Source organism: Herpailurus yagouaroundi, unplaced genomic scaffold (assembly GCF_014898765.1).
Source record: "Herpailurus yagouaroundi ecotype Mexico unplaced genomic scaffold, PumYag 140, whole genome shotgun sequence".
Classification (NCBI taxonomy): domain Eukaryota; kingdom Metazoa; phylum Chordata; class Mammalia; order Carnivora; family Felidae; genus Herpailurus; species Herpailurus yagouaroundi.
The window spans coordinates 86,687,000-86,709,286 of record NW_024412395.1 but is presented as its reverse complement, the minus strand read 5'-3'; the positions used below and the strand labels follow the sequence as shown (position 1 = coordinate 86,709,286).

Sequence of the window (22,287 nt, the reverse complement as noted above, 5' to 3'; positions counted from 1 at the left end):
ATAGAATCATACAGTGTGAGACCTTTTGAGATTGGTTTTTTCACTCAGAGTAATGACCTCAAGATCCATTCAAGCTGTTGCATGTATCAAGTTTGTTCTTTCTTATGCCAAATAGTATTGTATGGTACATATGTAACCTATGTACAGCATTATATTTGAAATGTTCCAAACTTTGTAAACAGCATACATTTGGATCGTGTTTTTTAATAGATTTCTTCAATCTCTGTTAATTGGTATATTTAAACCATTTTTCAAATATAATATTGATATGTTAAGGCTAAGTCCATTATTTTATTTTTTTTGTTTTCTGTTGTTCTATTTTTCATTTCTCTGTTTTATTTTTCCTGCCATGCTGTGGGGTTACTTGAAAATTTTGTAGAATTCCATTTTGATGTCTCCTTTTGTTGTAGGTATTACTGTGTACAGTTTAATGTGGAACTTTTGATTATTGAATGGTTACCTTTCTTCTTTTCTAATTAAGCATTGAATGCTATAAAAAAGCTCTGTTTTTACTGTTTCCCCCAATTTTTGATATATTCAGCTTTGATAATTATTCAGTTTAAACTTTTGCCATGGGTCACATATTTCCAACACATATTGTCAACTGTCTACATATTTTATTTTAGTTGAATTCAATTAGTTCTTTTGTGTTGAGAAAATAGACTCTGTATGATTTTAATCTTGAGATTTATTGACACTTGAAACTTTGGTGTGTAATTTAAAAGAATGTGAATTTTGTAGTGTTTGGCTATTGTATTCTATAAATGTCATTTTTATCAAATTATTTGATTAAATGTGAATTTAATCAATGTGAATGTGAATGTGAATTTTGTAGTGTTTGGCTATTGTATTCTATAAATGTCATTTTAATCAAATTATTTGAAAGATATTCTATGGAAGTTTTTACCTAGTTGTTTTACCAATTACTGACAGAATGGCATTTTTATAAATTCCAATATGATGGGATTTGATGATGTCTCCCTTTAGCTTTGACAATTTTTGTTTTATGAAGCCCCTAGATGCATGCATATTTAGGATTGTTATTTCCTCCTGGCAAATGGATTCTTTTATCATTCTTATATGTCCTTCCACACAGATAATACTGTCTTAAAGTCTACTTAGTCACACTCTTAAATATGGAGAATAAACAGAGGGTTACTGGAGGGATTTGGGGAGGGAGGATGGGCTAAATGGGTAAAGGGCATTAAGGGACCTACTCCTGAAATCCTTGTTGCACTATATGCTAACTAATTTGGATATAAATTTAAAAAATAAAATAAAATAAAATAAAATAATGTGCCTGAAAAAAACCCTGACTATAAACACATTCAGCATGAATTTGTGCTGGGTCTTTACCCATAGATATGTGTCAACCATTTGGGAGGCTACAAGGTCAAATGCAGAGTGAGGAGAAAAGAACCTTTAAAAACAAATAAAATTTTGTTTGGTTAAAAAAAAAAGTCTAGTTAGTCACACCAACTCTCTTATGCTTAAGGTATGCTCTGCATATAACTTATCCCCCCTTTTGATATCAACAAATCTATTATCTTCACATTCATCTGTATCTTTCTATTTAGAGTACATTTCTTTAAGACTGTATATAATTAAGCCATACTTTTATTACCCATTCTGCCTTTTAAGTGACTGTTTACTTCATTTACATTGAATACAATCATTGCTAAGGTTGGGTTTAAATATAACACATTGGTATTTGCATTCTGGATGTCTTACCTTTTCTTCGTTCCTCTACACCTACTTCTTTACCTTCCATTTGGGGAGTGGGGGTCCAATTATTTCTTAAAACTGCACTTGTGTTATTTTTTAGCAATTATGCATCTGGAACTCATCAGAGCCTACATTACATAATATTGAACTATCTCACAAACTGAAGTTTCCAATTGTATACTCAATTTTGCTTCCCAGACTATGTCCCTTTTAGATTTTGTCTACATAATTTATAAACCCTAATAAGAGACTATTATGTTTGCCTTAAGCAGTCAATAGACTTTTAAATGAATTAAATTATAGATACAGATATAAAGATTAGATATGAAACAGCAATAAATAAGAATAGTTTTGTTTATTGATTTAGTCTGTCATTTAAAAAAAATTTTTTAATGTTTATTTATTTTTGAGGGAGAGAGAGAGAGAGAGAGAGCAAGTTGGGGAGGGGCAGAGAGAGGGAGACACAGAATCTGAAGCAGGCTCCAGGCTCTGAGCTGTCAGCACAGAGCCCGACATGAGGCTCAAACTCATGAGCTGTGAGATCATGACCTGAGCCAAAGTCAGACGCCTAACCAACTGAGCTACCCAGGTACCCCTAGTCTGTCATTTTTATCCACATTTATACCCATTCCGGTACCTCTCATTCCTTCCTACCTATCTATGCTCCCGTCTGGTAAAGTTCTTTTTACACTAGAGAACTTTCTTGATTATTTCCTATACTGAAGGTATGAGAAAGATTCTCTCATATTTTTTGTCTGCAATGTATCATTTTCTTACTTTTATCTTAATGCATATGATCACTTTAAAGATGTTATCCCATTGTATTCTGGCCTCCATTGTTTCTGACTAAAAGGCAGGCATCTTTTTTATTGCTATTCCCTTGGATATAATGTGCCATTTTTCTTTTTCTGCTTTTAAGATTTTCTTTTTTTTTTTTAAGTTTACTTATTTATTTTGAGAGAGAGAGAGAGCAAGTGGAGGAGGAGTAGAAAGAGGGAGAGAGAGAGAATCCCAAGCAGGCTCCATACTGTCAGCACAGAGCTCGACTTGAAGCTCAAAGTAATGATCCCCTGAGATCATGATCTGAGCCAAAATCAAGAGCCTGACGCTTAACCTATTGAACCACCCAGGCGCCCCTAAGTGCATTGATCCTTTACCATGCTGTATCCAGTATGTTGTTGAATATCAAATGAATTCATTTTTGAACTGAATATTTCAATTTTAGAATTTGTTTTTTTTTTAATTTTTTTTCAACGTTTTTTATTTATTTTTGGGACAGAGAGAGACAGAGCATGAACGGGGGAGGGGCAGAGAGAGAGGGAGACACAGAATCGGAAACAGGCTCCAGCCTCTGAGCCATCAGCCCAGAGCCCGACGCGGGGCTCGAACTCACGGACCGCGAGATCGTGACCTGGCTGAAGTCGGACGCTTAACCGACTGCGCCACCCAGGCGCTCCTAGAATTTGTTATTTTTTAAAGTTTTTATTTATCTGATTTTTCCATCTGTTATGTACCTTTTTCACTAAATCATCTAACATATTTCTAATAGTTATTATTAAGTACTCATCTGCAAATTCCAACATCTGGATCATCTGGGGTTTTTTTCTGCTGTTATTTTTACTAGAGATTTTGGGTTCCTGCCTTATAATTTGTGTTACATTCCAGGCCCCGTAAGTAACTGAATAACAGGTACTAAAGTATATGATGGTAACAGCCTGAAAAGGGCAGGCCTTTTCCTCTGTCAGGGCTCTTTAGGGAGGCTGAGTTACTCTGTTGCTAAGCTGAGTTGAGCTCTGTTGTAGTTTTTTGTTTTATGTTTTTTGTGATTCCTTTTATCCTGGTTTTAGGTTTCGAGAGCAGAATCAAGATTCCTTCAGCAGACCTGGAGATCTTAGCACCAGCAGCCTCTAGTGGCCATTATATGGATTTTAGCACACTTGACATTTTCCAAGCCACAGAACTTGTGCAGCTATTTGAACCATCCGTCAGCATTTTGAGTTGCTAGCGATCTTGCTTTGCTCTCCTGCCCTTCCCTGGCATATGGGCTGTACAATTATGCATCTAGTGAAGGCCCCACGGGGCCTCTGTTCTGTCCTATGCCTTTGGCTAACTGCTGCCTCTCATTCTGAGAGCCCTATACACTCTTGGGGGATTTCCTTTAGCCCACTTGTGCTACCCCCAGCCTTTGGCACACAGCCTCCACACACTCAGTGAGGCCCCATGGGAAACAACTGGTTGCTGGGTGAAAGCTCACTGTGAATGTGGCTCACTTCTTGGAAATCTAAGCCCTCGTGCCAACCCTTGTCTGTTAAAAGTTGGTTTAAAAGCCTGGCTCTTTTCTTTCTGTCCCCTTCGATGGTGTGGTTGTTCTTCTGCTGCTACAAACCCAGCGATAAACAGCAGTCACAGGTCTCTTATAGGAAGGGCTTTCCCACTTGCAGAATTAGGATCATTTAGAGTTCTTGGCATCCGTAGCTCATCATGAGTTATTACAAATTAACAATTTTGCATCTTATTCAATATATTCCTACATCCTACAGCTTCCTACATCCTAACTGGAAACAAAAGATTTTGCCTCTTGTTCCTTTTTAAAAATGTTTACTACATTTTATTATCAATTAATAAAATATTAAAACCTTCTATAGAAAATATTTGGATAATGTGTAAAATATAAAAGAGAGGGGAGGAAAAATCTCCTGAATTCCTACCAACCAAAAAGAAGCATTGTATTTTGTGTATTTATTTTCATGCTATCTCTATGAAGCATTTTCTATTGTTTTGAACATCTACATTCTTAATATACATACAACTTTATTACCTGTTTTTTTTTTCTGTGAACTGTATAACAAAGGAACTTCCTAAGGCCACAAAGTCTTTATAAAAAACATTTATATAAGCTTATTTAACCTTCTCTGGAAGGTGCTTCACTGAAAACTTATATTCTTCAGAATATTCACTATAATAATTAGTGGTTCAATGAACATTTTGTCCATTCAATTCCCCCCAGTCCAAATCTTTATACTCGAACCTTAGACATAACATTATAAGATGAAAGGTTATGACCACTTTGAAGTGTTTTTCATATATATTGCTAAATTGCTTCCCAGAAGTTCATTTAGCCTTTAGAAATGAGATGTATTATATGGTAATTTTTAGAGTATACTACTATTTTAAGTATAATACTCTCAAAAATTTAATAACCTTATGGCTTATCATAAGAGTTCCTTCCCATCTTTTTACTAATAGTAACTGTCTCATTTTGTCAAGCCAACAATAAGGAAATTATTTAAGGAACAAAACAATAGATGTGTAAAATATCTTCATCTTATTTTCCTCAATAAAAATGTTTATTCTTAATGCACACTCTTTTGGTTTTTACTTCTTATTCCTTATAAAAAGCTCTCCTTACAACCATTAAGAATTAATACCTCATAAATAAGTAATATCACTTTGCCCTAGAGTATATCAAAACTTCAGGAGATATCCAGTTTTCTTAGTAGGGGATATTTAGTTTTCTTAAGTTTTCTCAAATTATTGCTTAAAGGTTGTAAACAATAGAAAACACTCTTTATATTTTTAATTAAGGAGATAAAATTATTTATGCTAACAAAATTCATCAAGATTTTTAGTTAATTTTTAAGCTTATTTTTTATTTTGAGAGAGATAGCAATCAGGGTGGAACAGAGAGACAGGGAGACAGAATCCCAAGCAGGCTCCCCACTGTCAGTGCAGAGCACAACATGAGGCTCGAACTCACAAACATTGGAGATCACTCCCTAAGCCAAAATCAAGAGTTGGATGCTTACCTGAGCGAGCCACCCAAGTGCTCCTCAGTTAATGTTTAGATCATTTTCACATGAACTAGTACATAGTTGGGTGTATTACCATCCTTGGCTACTTTGATTGTAGGAATATATAGTAATCACAAAGAGTGGTTGTAAGAGTAGAGTTCAGTGTAAATAAAACCATGATTTAACTGAATGGCCATTTAAAACCTGTGGAAGATTTGCATCATCATTTAATGCACAAATAAATTCATCACAGTAAATACTGTTTACTTGTGTCAATGAAATTAAAATTATTTTGAAGCATTTAATATTAACTCATTGTTAGTTTTAGCTCCATAGTGGAATACATCATCTCCTCACATTGACTAATTTTATGCAAGAAGCTTGTCAACAATGAAATATAAAGCTGAAGTTCTTTCAGCAACTTACTAGAGTTCATTAAGGTGATAGCACTATGTGTCAGAAAAGAAGAAAGTTAAGAAAGGAAATCCTAGTAGTGCAAAATCAAAGACATCTTCAACTCACCGCTTCCCTTACTGCTCTCCCTACTCACCACCCCCGACTAAAAAAAAAAAAAATGAAGCATAAAGAAAAATGTCTAATGCTGGCAGCTTATGTATTATAGACTGTTCTCAGGTCCACCACAGAAATAATTTATACATCCATTTATCATATTCACTCCTAACATCATATGCATATACGTCAAGAATTTTACTTACGAGGGCTGAGTGATAGGAATTTAAGCATGACTTTTACAGCATATATATCACTTAAAATTGATTATCTAGAAGTTTCCAAAGTTTACATATGATTGCTATACTGTAAACAGCACTGATGAGAAATCTGGAGAACAGGATTCCACTTTAGATCCTGTCATCAGCGAGCTGGGTCAATCTAACACCCAAAGTCTCTGCTTCTGAGTTGACTCACGCGTAAAATTAAGGTGTCGTCTGGAAGACCTATAGGATGCCCTTGCTGCTCCGTAATTCTACAACTCTAATCTTTCATATACTAATGAAGTCATCTACTGGCTAATCTTATGAAATGAAAAATACATCTTAAAAATACAAATCTCCTTCAGGAATATAGAGTGAAATGAGATGGAACCACTCATAGGTAACAAAACAAGTCATGAATCCTGCTGCTGACTACCTATCTCAATTTTTACACATAATATAATGTAATATAGCATAATACAATATAATATAAACATAATGTGCTCTAACATAATAGACACCGACACATATTTATTAGTATATATGCCTGTATCTCAGCCAGATAACTCTAGCCTAAAGAAAATACAGAATGTTTTAGGTCCTACACCTTTCCTTAACTAGATATCTAAAAAGATTCCAAACTTACTTTTATCTTTTATAATCTTTGTGTCCCAGAATAAAAAGGTTTTTACATATAGTAGTTGACAACCAAGAACTGCATAAAAATATTATTCTGTTTTCCCTTAGGGGTTTGCAAATACAAAAATATGATTACCTTTCCCTTTTTTTTTTAAGTTTATTTATTTTGATAGGATGGGGAGGAGCAGACAGAGAGGATCCCAAGCACACTGACAGTGTGGAGCCAGACACAGGGCTCAAACTTAAAAACCGTGAGATCATAACCTGAGCCGAAATCATCAGATCCCTAACCGACTGAGCCACCCAGACACCCCAATATCATTACCTTTCCTATGCTGATATCTGGCTGCAGAAAGCGAAGGCACTCTGAATAATTAGCCCATGTTTTATTTAAACTGTACATAAAATCCCACGTCCCATTGGGGTTACAGTGTCGGAAAGCAACTCCTGTAAAGACACGAAGAAAAACATTGAGATTGCTCAGTTCCCTTGGCATCCATTAGGGGGAAAAGTACATTTCTATTCCAAATTAATCATTGCGGAAAAATTCAATACCTTTATGATTGAAGTCATAAATATAAGGAGGGCATGGGACAGCCAATATTTTCCCCACTGTTCCTCTGGGCCAACAAATGAGTCCATCCCATTCTGGGAAACAATTTCCCTCTAATAAAGGAAAAAATTAAAAAGCAAATAAACAAAAATGCAATTGGAACCAGACACTAAATGCACTCAAAATACCTGCAGCAAAATGTAAAACAAATTAGTAGTTGTGAAACTAGGTGCAAATGTCCTAAGATTCATCCACACAGCCTCCTTAAAGGTCCACTAATAAGAACATTTGGTTTGCATAAATTAAAAATATTTTAGTGATTCCAGTATATATGAGTTATAGCAATTACTATATATAAGAAACATTGGAATTCATTGTGAACAGCTTCTACAGTTGTAGCTACATTTTTTTACCCTAGATTTTAAAAAATTGATGTTAAAAAATATGATATATGAAACAGATTGAGCTTCACAGATAAGCTCCAAGATTTGGATTTGCCTTTTTACCAGTGATCCTTTTTTTTTTTTTTTACCAATAATTCTAGACATTTGTTTAAGTCTAACAGTCATCTTAAACAAAATTCTCACAAAATCTACTTTCTTCAAGAATCAAGTATAAAGATACAGAGTGGGGTGGCGGGGGGGGGCGGGCGCAGGGAGGGGACTGAATGGACAAAATGCATCCAGAACCCAATCACTTCTCACAATCTCCACTGTCACACCCATGGTCTAAACTTGTCAAGCCATGATATTTACACAGAACAACCTAAAACTTGGAAACTCCTGGGGCACCTGCATGACTCAGTCAGTCAAGCGTCCAACTCTAGATTTTGGTTCACGTCATGATCTTACAGTTGGTGAGATCAAGTCCTATGTCAGTTTGTGCTAACAGTGTGGAGCCTACTTGGGATTCTCTCTCTCCCTCTTTCTCTGCCTCTCTTTCTCTCTCTCTCAAAATAAATAAATAAACTTAAAAAAAATGAAATGAAATTTGGAGACTCCAACTTTCTCTTTTCAGTTCTATAGTTACTCACAACACAATATAACCACACATTAGTGAAGTCAAACTGGGATCAATATTTGGGGTTTTGCTTTTAACTATTTGAATCATTTTATAACTAGGTTTTTGCATTTCCATTTTCTTTTCTTTCATACACATGAGGAAAATGCTTGTTCTCTTTCTATTACAATTTTTTTCATAAGTAAAGCACACAATAGTGTATATATGTGAGTGTGTGTGTGTGTGTGTGTGTATACATACATACATATATACATCACCTAGAATTGACACTTGCTAATAGTTTACCGTATTTATTTCATCTAATTTATTTTTTGCTATGGTATTTTAATGTAAATTGCAGACAGCATAACAGCTGACTCCTAAATATTTTAATATGCATCTCAAACTTTAAGAGAATTTAAAAATTTAAATTTCTTACATTAGCTAGTGAATTCAAAATGCCATTCTAGTTTTTTACACATAAATTGAAGAAATTTTTCATTGAAACATAAATCTGGCTTCCAGATTCGTTCTTCCTCTCCTTTCAGTTATTCACAAAACAGGCCAAAATCTTCCAAGAGGCTTCCCATCTCACTCCCAGCAGAAGCCAAGTCTTACAAAGACATTAAAGACTTATAAAGACATTATAAATGTTTGAAAGCCCCTCAAGATCCCACTATTTATCTTAGCTAAAGTCCTCCTGCTCTCCTCTCAGTTCAATTCCCCCATGGCCTCAACACTTAGCACCCTCCATCCTACAGACTTTTACTCACATTGCTACTTCTGAGTAAACTTTCCCCATTTAAAATTACATTCAAAACACTCCTTATCCCCTTTCCTGCTATATTTTTGCCTGAGCTGTCATTGCTTTCCAATATGAAGTGTTATTTTATTTATTTTTTTTTAATTTTTTTTTTCAACATTTATTTATTTTTGGGACAGAGAGAGACAGAGCATGAACGGGGGAGGGGCAGAGAGAGAGGGAGACACAGGATCGGAAACAGGCTCCAGGCTCTGAGCCATCAGCCCAGAGCCCGACGCGGGGCTCGAACTCACGGACCGCGAGATCCTGACCTGGCTGAAGTCGGACGCTTAACCGACTGCGTCACCCAGGCGCCCTGAAGTGTTATTTTAGTATTGGTTTCTGAAACCACAGGGACCCTGAAGGTGGGGGATTCTGTTTTATTCCACGCATTAGCCACCCAGCACTTGACATGGACTTGATAAAGTCAGTCAGTGCCAACACTGTGTTCTTCAGGCCTCCTCTCCATTACCTGTGTGGAAACTTCCACACTATTTCTTGAAGTCAGAAGCCCAGTGAGTTCAACTAGGACTGAGCTCCCCCTTTCCTTGCTGGCTATCAGCTTCTAGCAGCGACTTGCATTCCTTGGTCATGACCCCTTCCTCCATCTTCAAAGTCAGGAGGCAGGTCAAACTCTTCTCACATTTCAAGTGTCTCCTCTACTCTCCTTTTCCCTTACTTATTTGCCCACCTTCTCCTGCCACTTTGAAGAAACCATGAGATTACACTGAGCCCACCCAGATAATCTAGGATAATCTCCCTATTTTTAAGGCCATAATCCCACCATAATCCCACCTGCAATGCCCCTGTGCCATGTAACATAGCACACACAGGCATAACACCAGATATTAGGGTATGGACATCTTTGGGTACCCTTATTCTGCTACTACAGGTACTATCCATTATAACTCCCTCAATTTTTCAGTTACCAGTTGCACTAACTGTAGCTGAGGAATCTTGTTCTAGCTAATGTTCATGATGTCAACTTGTTTGTTCAGTTTTGAATAGTCATGCAAACACTGATCTGTACAGAAAAGAATCCAGCATAAACCTGAAATTATCTTCTTAGTGTCCTCCATATCACATGGAAACAAATGACTTGATTTGCTTTGGGGACCGCTGAAGCAAGAAGAAAAAGAAAATGTCTTCCCTCGCCCACACTGTTCCTATAAAAGAGAACGTTTTCTTGGAAACAGCCTCACTTTGTTCACATAATAAAAGCCTGGCCTTTACATGTCACAAGCAACCCAGGAACCCATCACACTGGCTCCTGCTTCTGGTGCACAGCTTCACCGGCTTCTTTCTACCATTACCTGCATTTTGTTTTCCTTTCTTGTGTAAGCAGAGTGCAATGAATCAGTCTGTTTTATCAACTTTACCCTAAGCACTCTTCTGTATTTTGGTAACATTCCACATGGCTTCCCATCCATTCACTTTGTCTTTAACGAGTCATGCATCCTTATTTATCTGGACTGTCCGATCCTTTACTGGATATCTATTGTGCAATCTACATAAATTGGACGTGGACAAACATTTCTTGTGCGTTCCTGTGTTCTGGTAACAAGTTGCCCCTATAAAATGTATGCTGCAATGTCATTTGATATTTTCTGACAAGAGTTAGTCACATGATGGAATAAGGTCTTACTATAAGTTTAAAATCCAATGACTAGTTTATTCTATAATTATGTAGTTTTTAAACTGCTATGGAGCCAAATCTGCTGACATTTTCTTCATGCTCTAAAGGGGACACTTTTCTAGTTCCCTGCAAGATACTACCTGACACACATACACACATACCCCCCAAAATTCAGAAAACCAACATCCCCCAAAAATAATGTTTCTGTAGATTGTGTTCATCTCTCTGGTGGCCCTTTGACAAAGATAATAATAAATATTCACAAAGGTTGAAAGGATTGGGGAAGCCATGACCTCACAAAGATAATACAGAGAGATCTTAATTAACATCTCCTCTTTGATCATCATTTCACATTTCATGTGAGTAAATACTTTCATTAGTTAGCAAGAAACTAATTAATTGCCTGATGACTCACTTTACAAATTACACCATTAATTACATTCCTCGTAATCTTTTCCGTATGCCAGGACAAACTACTTATTAGTGAAGCTCCTCAAACCGTGATATTTACACAGAACAATCTAAAATTTGGAGACTCCAACTTTGTCTCTTTTCAGTTCTACAGTTACCCATAACACAATATAACCCCACATTTGTGAAATCGAACCAGGACCATTAATATTTTGAGTTTTGTTTTTAACTACTTGAATCGTTTTATAACTAGGTATTTGCATTTACTTTTCCTTTTCTTCCATAGACATGGGAAAATGTTTCCTTTTATTACAAAATTTTTTTCATAAATAAAACAGGGAATATTGCATATATATACATTACCTAGAACTGACCTGTTAATATTTTACCATATTTATTTCATCGAATTTATTTTTTGCTGTGGGCTTTTTATTTTTTTATTTTTTTTATTTATATATGAAATTTATTGTCAAATTGGTTTCCATACAACACCCAGTGCTCATCCCAAAAGGTGCCCTCCTCAATACCCATCACCCACCCTCTCCTCCCTCCCGCCCCCCATCAACCCTCAGTTTGCTCTCAGTTCTCAACAGTCTCTTATGCTTTGGCTCTCTCCCACTCTAACCTCTTTTTTTTTTTTTTTCCTTCCCCTCCCCCATGGGTTCCTGTTAAGTTTCTCAGGATCCACATAAGAGTGAAACCATATGGTATCTGTCTTTCTCTGTATGGCTTATTTCACTTAGCATCACACTCTCCAGTTCCATCCACGTTGCTACAAAAGGCCATATTTCATTTTTTCTCATTGCCACGTAGTATGCCATAGTGTATATAAACCACAACTTCTTTATTCATCAGTTGATGGACATTTAGGCTCTTTCCATCATTTGGCTATTGTTGAGAGTGCTGCTATGAACATTGGGGTACAAGTGCCCCTATGCATCAGTACTCCTGTGTCCCTTGGATAAATTCCTAGCAGTGCTATTGCTGGGTCATAGGGTAGGTCTATTTTTAATTTTCTGAGGAACCTCCACACTGCTTTCCAGAGCGGCTGCACCAATTTGCATTCCCACCAACAGTGCAAGAGGGTTCCCGTTTCTCCACATCCTCGCCAGCATCTATAGTCTCCTGATTTGTTCATTTTGGCCACTCTGACTGGCGGGAGGTGATATCTGAGTGTGGTTTTGATTTGTATTTCCCTGATAAGGAGCGACGTTGAACATCTTTTCATGTGCCTGTTGGCCATCCGGATGTCTTCTTTAGAGAAGTGTCTATTCATGTTTTCTGCCCATTTCTTCACTGGGTTATTTGCTTTTCGGGTGTGGAGTTTGGTGAGCTCTTTATAGATTTTGGAGACTAGCCCTTTGTCCGATATGTCATTTGCAAATATCTTTTCCCATTCCGTTGGTTGCCTTTTAGTTTTGTTGGTTGTTTCCTTTGCTGTGCAGAAGCTTTTTATCTTCATAAGGTCCCAGTAATTCACTTTTGCTTTTAATTCCCTTGCCTTTGGGGATGTGTCGAGTAAGAGATTGCTACGGCTGAGGTCAGAGAGGTCTTTCCCTGCTTTCTCCTCTAAGGTTTTGATGGATTCCTGTCTCACATTCAGGTCCTTGATCCATTTTGAGTTTATTTTTGTGAATGGTGTGAGGAAGTGGTCTAGTTTCAACCTTCTGCATGTTGCTGTCCAGTTCTCCCAGCACCATTTGTTAAAGAGACTGTCTTTTTTCCATTGGATGTTCTTTCCTGCTTTGTCAAAGATGAGTTGGCCATACGTTTGTGGGTCTAGTTCTGGGGTTTCTATTCTATTCCATTGGTCTATGTGTCTGTTTTTGTGCCAGCTGTGGGCTTTTTAAAGTGAATTGCAGACAGCATAACACCTCACTCCTAAATATTTTGATATGCATCTCTCAACTTTAAGAGAATTTAAAAATGGAAATTTCTTAAATTAGCCAGTGAATTCAAAATGTCATTCTAGTTTTTTACACACAAATTGAAGAAATTTTGAGTCAATTTACATATAATTACACATAATTTTTCACTGAAAAGTAAATCAAAGTTTGACCAGATTTAATTCTATCCTATTTGTATGGGAAAAGGTCTCAAAGAAAGGATCTTTTCTCTTCTGATATTTATTCATCTACATGTTTCACATGATTCACACCTTCAGAAATTTTAGATGTTACATAAGTTTATATCCAGATCATTTATTCTTTTTATGTGTCACTCATGTGATATGTCACCAATTCATACTTGCTTGCCTTTGCCCATCCTATTCCCTCTGCCAGGAATGTCCTTTTACTCTCCTCTACACATCTAATTCCTGCTCCTTTACTCTTAAAATGAGATGATTATTCCTCCAGGAAGCCTCCTCCATTCATCCCCAATCAATTAAGATACTTTTTCACTGGTTCTGTAGTTAGGATGCTTCTGTTGTTAAACTCACACACTATACTGAAAGATGTCTACCTCCCTTCCTAGGTCATCATCTCATGGGGCAAGGACATCATCATGGGGAAGGACAGAAACAATTCATTGTTTCCAGTGCTTACTACAGAAGCAATACACGGTAAGCACATAATATATTTCTTGAACTCTTAAAGGGACACTGAAGATAACAATGTTGGACTAGCTAGTCTCCATCTTCCAGCTACAAATTTCATGAGACTCCATAGAAAATAGCTCATTTAGCCTTGATAGATAATAATCTTTATAAATCCCTTTATGGTGATGTCACTTCTTGTTAGTAGCCCCGCATGTTTGAGATATCAGAATCAGTGTTCTTCACAGGTGGCATGAATAAATCTCTTTTCTGACACTTTTAGTGTCAGAGAGCTCCTTTCTAGTATAAGGCAACTACAAAGACTGGATTAATACAAAAACTTGCTTTCTTAAAACACAGTTTTGCTAGCTATAAATGAATGGAATAAGGGGCACCTAGGTGGCTCAGTTGGTTAAGCATCCAATTTCAGCTCAGGTCATGATCTCACGGTTTGTGGGTTCAAGCCCTGCGTCCGGGTCTGTGCTGTCAGCTCAGAGCCTGCTTTGGATTCTGTGTCTCCCTCTCTCTCTGCCCCTCCCCCACTTGCAGTCTGCCTCTCTCTGTCTCTCAAAAATAAATAAATGTCAAAAAAATTTATAAATGAATGGAATAACACTGAGGCTAGAAATTATTCCATAGGCTCAGCAGGCATTGCATTTGGGGCTTTACCCTGGAGGCCTCTACTGATTTGCTGGCTTACAGCTTGGATTATGATTGTGTTCAGGTAACAAAAGATGAGCCTGAAGCCTGATGTAGTCAAAAAATTGAACAGAAAACCCCTGTATAACAGGATCCCCCCCCAAAAAAATGACCCCTTTAGTGAAGGAACAAGAAACAAAGCTTTCCTTCAGAAAGAGATTGGCTTGTTTCACTCCTGGCTCCATTTAGAATTCGAATAGAAAACTATTATAATAATTTAAAAAAATGAATAGAAAACTATAGAAAAAAATCTTTGAAAATTTCTAACCACAAGCTCACACTCATGTGTAGCCTAAATATATTTTAAAATAGACATAGGTAGGTCAATAGGCACCTCACAGAAGCAGACAGAAATTGTCTCTGGAAAAATGTGCTTTAAATGAGGACCTCATGAGTTCTTTATCATAAATCATTGGACACACAGGAAATAAAGCCACCATGTATGATAATACGCATTGACAAGCAAAGTCTATGGATATTAGAATTATCAAATGCAGAATATAAAATATGTTTAAGAAAAAAAGAATAAGTTGAAAAGATATTGAAGATAAAAAGACTATCAAAATTAAATATGAAGATTCTAGAATGTGAAAAATGGATAATCAAAATTAACTTAGTAGATGGATTAAACAGCCATTAGACAAAGTTGAACAAAGAGTCAGCACACTGGAAAACATATCTGAAGAAATTCCCAAAATAGCAGTAGAGAAACAAAGAAAAGGTAAATACATAAGACATGAAGACACAAAGAGTAGCATAAGAAGGTCCTACATTTGTCTAAATAAAGTTCCAGATGGACACAATAGGAGAACGGGGGAAAACAAAGTTTCAAAGACAAAAATAGCAAAATATTCCCACCACTGAATAAAGACACAGACCCTCAGACGCTAGAAATCAAATTAATCCACAGGTAGATACAGAATAAAAGTGTAGAACATCAAAGTCAAATAGAAGCTCTTAAAAGGAGTCGGAGAGGAAAAACTAACCATCATCAAAGACCAAAAACTGATTTGTCACCAATAACAGTGGAAGCTAGGGGGAAAATGAAATAGTATTCAGGTGCTAAAAGTAAATAATTCCCAACCAAGGGTCACATGTCCAGAAAAAGTGTATCTTTGAAGATTGAGACTGAAATAAACACCTTTTCAGCCAAACAAAAACTGAGAGCATTTGCTGCAAGTAAGTTCTAACAGAAAGAAATTTTGCAAGACATATTTCAGCTTGAACAAAAATTATAATATACAATTAATATAAAATCATATGACTTTATTAACATAAGATAATATGACAATACGGGGCGCCTGGGTGGCTCAGTCAGTTAAGCAGCCGACTTCAGCTCAGGTCATGATCTCACAGTCTGTGAGTCTGAGTCCCGCATCAGGATTTGTGCCGACAGCTCAGAGCCTGGAGCCTGCTTCAGATTCTGTGTCTCCCTCTTTCTCTGCCCCTCCCCCATTCACACTCTGTCTCTCTCTCAAAAATAAAATAAAAACATAAAAAAAAGTTTTAAAAATTATATGACAATAGCATACAATTTGGAAGCAATTAAAGTATTTCAAATTGCTTATATTATTCAAGCAGGAGAAGTTATTGATAAACTTTAAACTTTCTTAAATATTTGGAGACTAGAATGAAGTAGATCAAACCAGATATTTCACTATAGGGCATAGCTTTAAAGATATTACCTGCTGCATTCAGAATGTTGGGAATTTAGGGAAGCTCAGTAAACTGCAGCTCCCTTTATTAAAAAAAAAAAAAAAAGACTCTTTAAATATATTCAACTATTAAGGCAAGGCATTTTCCCATATAAAACATTATCGTTTTCCCACTCCTCCAAATATTCCAATAAACATCTTTTCTCAATGGCCCCAGTGTAAACTATGAGTGACCACCACGCTGTGAGGACCACCACGAGCCATAGTTCCTGTACAGCTCCAACAGTAGAGCAATCCAAGAGCATCAAAGCCACCGCAAGCTCACCTATAGTGTTGTAGTTCTGTTTTTTCAGTTTCCCACTTGAACTTGGAATTAATTGAGAAATTGCATAAAGAGTCAGGCAGATGGAAATTAAATAATCACCTTATTAAGGAGAAAATGTTTTTTGTGAGAACAGGGCCTAGGTACATATAAAAGGGCCTGCTTGTTTGTTCTTCTGATCTTTATACATACTACCTAAAACTGCAAGCAATACCCACCAGAACAGAGCCTGCCCCTCCAAGCTTACGTTAAGGGCAGACCAGCGAGCACACTCTCTGCAGGCAAACAGATCCCAAAGAGAAGCCTGAGAAAGAAACCGATGTGCACATGCTCAGAGGCTATTCTGAAATTCAGAAACCAGGCAAGTCACTCCGTCCATTGGAAGGGAAGAGCTTGGAGTGAAGGAGATGAGAAGAACACGATTCTGCTACCACGCCCTTCCACATAGAAACATGCAATGAGTGATGAGGAACTCCCTACTACCAACTCCAAAGGGGAATTTGAAGTCTTTGGGAGGACTGAGGTAGGGACACAAGGAGACACGATGTTTTCAGCACCTTTACCTCCTCCCTGGGGCTGAGCTGTGATGTTGAGCTCACATTGGACTTTAGCTTTCAGGACAAGGACAATCTGCTCCTCCATGGTAATGGTGCCACCAGAATCCAGCTGTAGAAATGAACAAAATACAAACAGAACAATATTTCCATCACATTTTTTAAGCCATGATATAACCTTTCATTATATACTGATACGGTTGAAAATTAAAGTTTTGATAGCCAGCTATCTGAAATAGTCTTTTATCTGAGTCAAACTTTCTATAAGATATCTTTCATCAGATACATTGATACCGATTCCCACCCTGAAACATGCTTCTAACCTACAGCAAGTGAATAAGAAATTCTTCTTGGATGAGTTCATCTAGATTTGGCTTTAGCACCACCAGTAATGGAGAGGAAATTCTACTATTGGAAAACCTTATTTCAATGAAATATATTTTAAATATGACCAAATATTCTTAATTGTTTGTTCAGATTCTATTGCTTGGACAACCTGAATCTGATGCATATATAAAATGTAGATCTTTATGCTGCACATCAGACTCAGTGAGTCAGAATTTATTTCTGGAGGTGGTGGACTGGTAATCCTTGTGTTTCCCAGGGACACTTTGTGGTTCTTGCACTAACTTTAATGGGTTTGACAACCAACATACTTGAAGGTACAAGATAATGGTGAAGATCATTCTATTAGTCAAGTTTCAATCAGAGAAGCAGAACTATAAGAGATTAGGATTTATAGAGAAATAGAAGTAAAGATAGAATAGAATAAGTAAGTACTTGTTACAAGGATTTGACTAAACAGTTGTGGGAGGTGACTAAATAGTTTCTAGAAGGCCTTTTTTTTTTTTTTTTTTTTGGTCTGATGTTGGAGCTAGAAATCTGCAGGTCAGGCAGTTAAAAAGAGATGAATATAAAGAGAGGGAGAGAGTAGGAAGAACTTGGAACCATGAGGACACAGTAGAATGCACGTGAGTTCTCGGGGCCTCCAGCCTTCATGTTGTAGGTGTCCCACAGAAACTGGCATTCTTTATCATGGACCTAAACACACTTAGCCCAGGAATCAGAGAAGTTAAAGAAGAAGCCAGGAAAATATGAATCTGCTGCAGGCCTGGCTGCTATCCCCCACAATGAGATGAGCCAATAGACAGCCAACAATGCGTGTGAGATACAAAAGCACCTGCCTTGACCATCTGAGTGTAAAAAACAAAATGGCTGCTGCCTCATTTCTGCCTTCCAACACTCATGAAAGCATGTCTTGTGTGTCACCCTAACCAGAAACATAAAGGGAATGGGGATTCTGGGAAATGCAGTTTAAACAGCTAAGCTGACACATTACAAAGCCACCAAAATCTACCTCTGTCAACTTGGCACCCACACATATCTCTTTAAACCACAATTAATTTCCAGAAAACTCAATACAAAGTCACGCTCCATCTAACATGATACAATTCGTTTGGTACTGAGAGTGATTCCAAAAGAACAGAATTTAAGGAGCAAAAAAATCTGTATTTGTCATCTCTAGCTGTATAACAAATTGACCCAAAACTCTGTGACTTCCAACAAGCATTAATTATCTCACAGCTTGGGATAAGCTTAGCTAGGTGGTTTTGGACTCAGTCTCTTATGAGGTTTCAGCCAAGACTTCAGCCACAGATGTGGTTACCTAGACTTGATTGGGACTAGAGGATCCACTGCCAAGGTGGTCCACTCACACAGGTATTGGCCGAGGGCTTAAGTTTCTCAACGGCTGAGAGGAAACATTAGTTCCTCACCCTATGGTTCTCTATGGGTGCTTAAGTGTCTTTACAACATGACAATTGGCTCCCACCAGATGAGTGAGTCCAGAGAGAAAGCAAGGAGAAAGCCACCATGCCTTTTATGATCTACTCTCAGATGTCACTCATGGTCATTCCCATCATATTCCATTAGCTAAAAAGCAAGCCACCAAGTCTCACTCAGGGGGAGAGGAATTAATCTGTACCTTTTAAAGGGAGGTGTCAAAAAATTTATAAATGTATCTGTAGTCAACTGCAATTTTCTGCAGGGGCTCATCTATTTTCCAGAATGAGAATACTGAGTATTGTGGTTTTTGTAGATTTATTAACAATAGTAGGGTCCAGAACTTTGCATTTCTGTTTTCTCCTAGGGGCTTAGAGATTTTATTTATTTATTTATTTATTTATTTATTTATTTATTTATTTCAAGTTAATTAACATGCAGTGTAGTATTGGCTTCCAGAGTAGAACCCAGAAGTGATTCTTCATTTACATATGACACCCAGGGCTCATCCCAACAAGTGTCCTCCTTAATGCCCATCACCTATTTAGCCCATCTCCCCCGCCCCAACCTTCTGCCTCAAGCAACCCTCAGATTGTTCTCTGTCTTTAAGAGTCTGTTATTGGGGCGCCTGGGTGGCGCAGTTGGTTAAGCGTCCGACTTCAGCCAGGTCACGATCTCGTGGTCCGTGAGTTCGAGCCCCGCGTCGGGCTCTGGGCTGATGGCTCAGAGCCTGGAGCCTGTTTCCGATCCTGTGTCTCCCTCTCTCTCTGCCCCTCCCCCGTTCATGCTCTGTCTCTCTCTGTCCCAAAAAAAATAAGTAAACGTTGAAAAAAAAAAAAAGAGTCTGTTATGGTTTGCCTCCCTCTCTGTTTTTACCTTATTTTTCCTTCTCTTCCCCTGTGTTCATCTGTTTTATTTCTTAAATTCCACATATGAGTGAAATCATATGCTATTTGTCTTTGTCTGACCGACTTACTTCGCTTAGCATAATACAGTCTAGTTCCATTCACATTGTTGCCAATGGCAAGATTTCATTCTTTTGGATCTCCAAGTAGTACTCCATTGTGTGTGTGTGTGTGTGTGTGTGTGTGTGTGTGTGTGTGTGTGTATGTGTGTGTGTGTATATATATATATATATATACACCACATTTCCTTTATCCATTCATCTTAAATCAAATGAGATGAAAAACCTATCAATTTACCTAGATGACAAACTCCCAATAACACAATCCTTTGTAAACCTCGAATCTTTAATTTTTGGTTGTAAATACTTACTCTCTAGAATCATTCCTTTAAGGAAATAAGGAAAACAAACCTTTTTATGTTTTGCAATAAGACATTAGGGACTGAACATTAGAAATGGATGTTTGTATTAGGCATAAAAACACCTAGAGATTACTAATAATTATGATTTTAAATAACATATAAAATGATACACTGGCAGGTTAACTTGAAATGGGAAAGACAGAAAATATCTATCATAAGAACTCATATCAGCATCAAAAATAAGTCTTATTTCTGAAAACTATGAGTTTATTATTTCCTAACATATTTACAATACAGAGTTGCTCAGTGAATAGTCTGGAATATAGTTTTAGAGATTTCTGGATAATATTCATAGTTCAAATTCTCACATTTATTTTAATAATACTTATGAAATGAGAGAACAAACAAAAACTGATTTTTTTTTTGGATTGGAATACATACCATAATTTAGTTATCAAGCAAACACAATACAGATTCTCAGTTAAAAGTAGCTACACTAAAAGTGAGCCATAAAAATTTCACGTACCAAAAGGGAGAATGAAATGGAAGCCAATGAGTCATCTAAGTGAGCATGGTAGGAAAATTAACTTCTTCCCATTCATTCCCCAGAAACAGCCAGGCACCATTCACATTTTGTTTTGCTTTACTTTTTGGCTGGGTTGTTTGTTTTTTTTTTCCAATTCAATAGTTATTTTCTTGTACCTCAATCCTAGAAAACACTGGGTAAGCTGTGCCCAACATTCAAAACTAAAAATTTGATTCAGAGAAATTTGACTTCAGTTATCAAACATGAACATTGCAAATCACCCCTTGTAAATTTTTATTTGAACAAATACGGCTTTTGTTTTCTTTTGTGCAGACTTAGCCTTTTTATTGGGATCATCTTTTCAGGAACATAAGCATCATATAAACTTTAGCTTCTACAGATATTTTACTCTACACATGTGGCCAATTTAACCAGGAGCAAGTTTGAGTAGAATGTGCTAATTCATGAACTTTTAAATTGCTCTTTAGTCATTCCAACTGAGGATAAGGAAATGTTTAACATCTTTTATGTGACTTTCTCTCCCTCCTTAGTTACAGTTACAAGTGTTCTTCACCATAGAGAGACAGTAAAATCATAGTGTGCTTAAAACAGAAGAGGAGTTTTGATGTTCAATGCCTATTACTCCAAAAGCAACGATTGCATCCAAAACAAAATGGCACATTTAGTAAAAACAAGATGTTAGTAATTTTTCCTGGGCAAGTGATCATTTACAATGTGAAATAAAACGATGTATTTTACTGAAAGTACTTAACATTCTTGTTACAGATACTGACTGGTTAAAGGCAGAATATGCAAATCTTCATAATTTCAATATTCACATTTATTCCATTTTTAGGTAAACATGCACCCATAAATTAGATGTTTTTGAAAAGAAGCATTCTGGAACTTCTACTTCTGGCATGATGGGGTAGATATACTTTTCTCTATTTCTTTCAGTAAGTACAACTAAAAACCCTAGACATTATCCATAAAATGAACATAAGATAAAATTCTGAAATGTGAAGAGCAGAAGGCAGACCAGCTAGGGACCTCAGATCCCAAAGAACAACACAGTGGTGACTTCTCTGGGTTTTCTTTTTGCCTCGTGTATTTGGGACTTGGAGGTGAGAAGCTGGTAACTCAGAAACACCAAGAGACACTGACCAAGAAAAAAAAAAAAAAAAAAAAGGCCTCCAGAAAACCTTGCTCTCTATAGCCAAGAAGGAAAGGAGGAGCCTGACGAGACAGAAAACTCTCACACAATAATAGCCCAATCTAAGCCAAACACCACAGGAGAAAAGCTGCAGTTTTATCCTGACACCTCAAAGGCCAAGTGGAGCGCCTAGTCTTCTACCCTTGGCGGGCTGTAAGGAAGTGACCCTACACTCTCTCCAGAGATAGTTTCAGAGCAAAGTAGAGAGCCAGGACATTCACCCACACTGCTCTGGGACAAGTGCCTTCGCCTTTCCAGTGTTACTGGGGAGCCTGGACTTCCACCCCCTGCTGGCAGTAACAAGGTATCCCTCCATCCGCCCTCTGGGGTGCTGTCAGAAAAGACTGAGTAGCGAGTAGCAAGTAAGTCAGCCTGCAACGAGGCCACCCCATTGTGGTGTCAGTGGAGACCACATGGGGCCTACAACTCCCATCCCCACCCATCAGTAACAAGGAGCCCCATCTT

General features: G+C 37.2%; 1 protein-coding gene across 2 annotated transcripts in view; it reads right to left on the bottom strand.

Annotated features, from left to right (window-relative positions):
- PTH2R (parathyroid hormone 2 receptor) overlaps nt 1–22,287 on the bottom strand; it is an 86,604-nt gene that overhangs the window by 43,850 nt on the left and 20,467 nt on the right. Inside the window, exons 2-4 of one of the 2 annotated variants that reach the window (XM_040476056.1) lie at nt 17,039–17,147; nt 7,424–7,534; nt 7,194–7,315 (exon numbers count right to left, since the gene is read on the bottom strand). In XM_040476056.1, coding sequence (XP_040331990.1) covers nt 7,194–7,315; nt 7,424–7,534; nt 17,039–17,147 — 342 coding nt within the window. The remainder of the gene's footprint in view (nt 1–7,193; nt 7,316–7,423; nt 7,535–17,038; nt 17,148–22,287) is intronic. The other variant, XM_040476057.1, reaches the window with a different exon arrangement.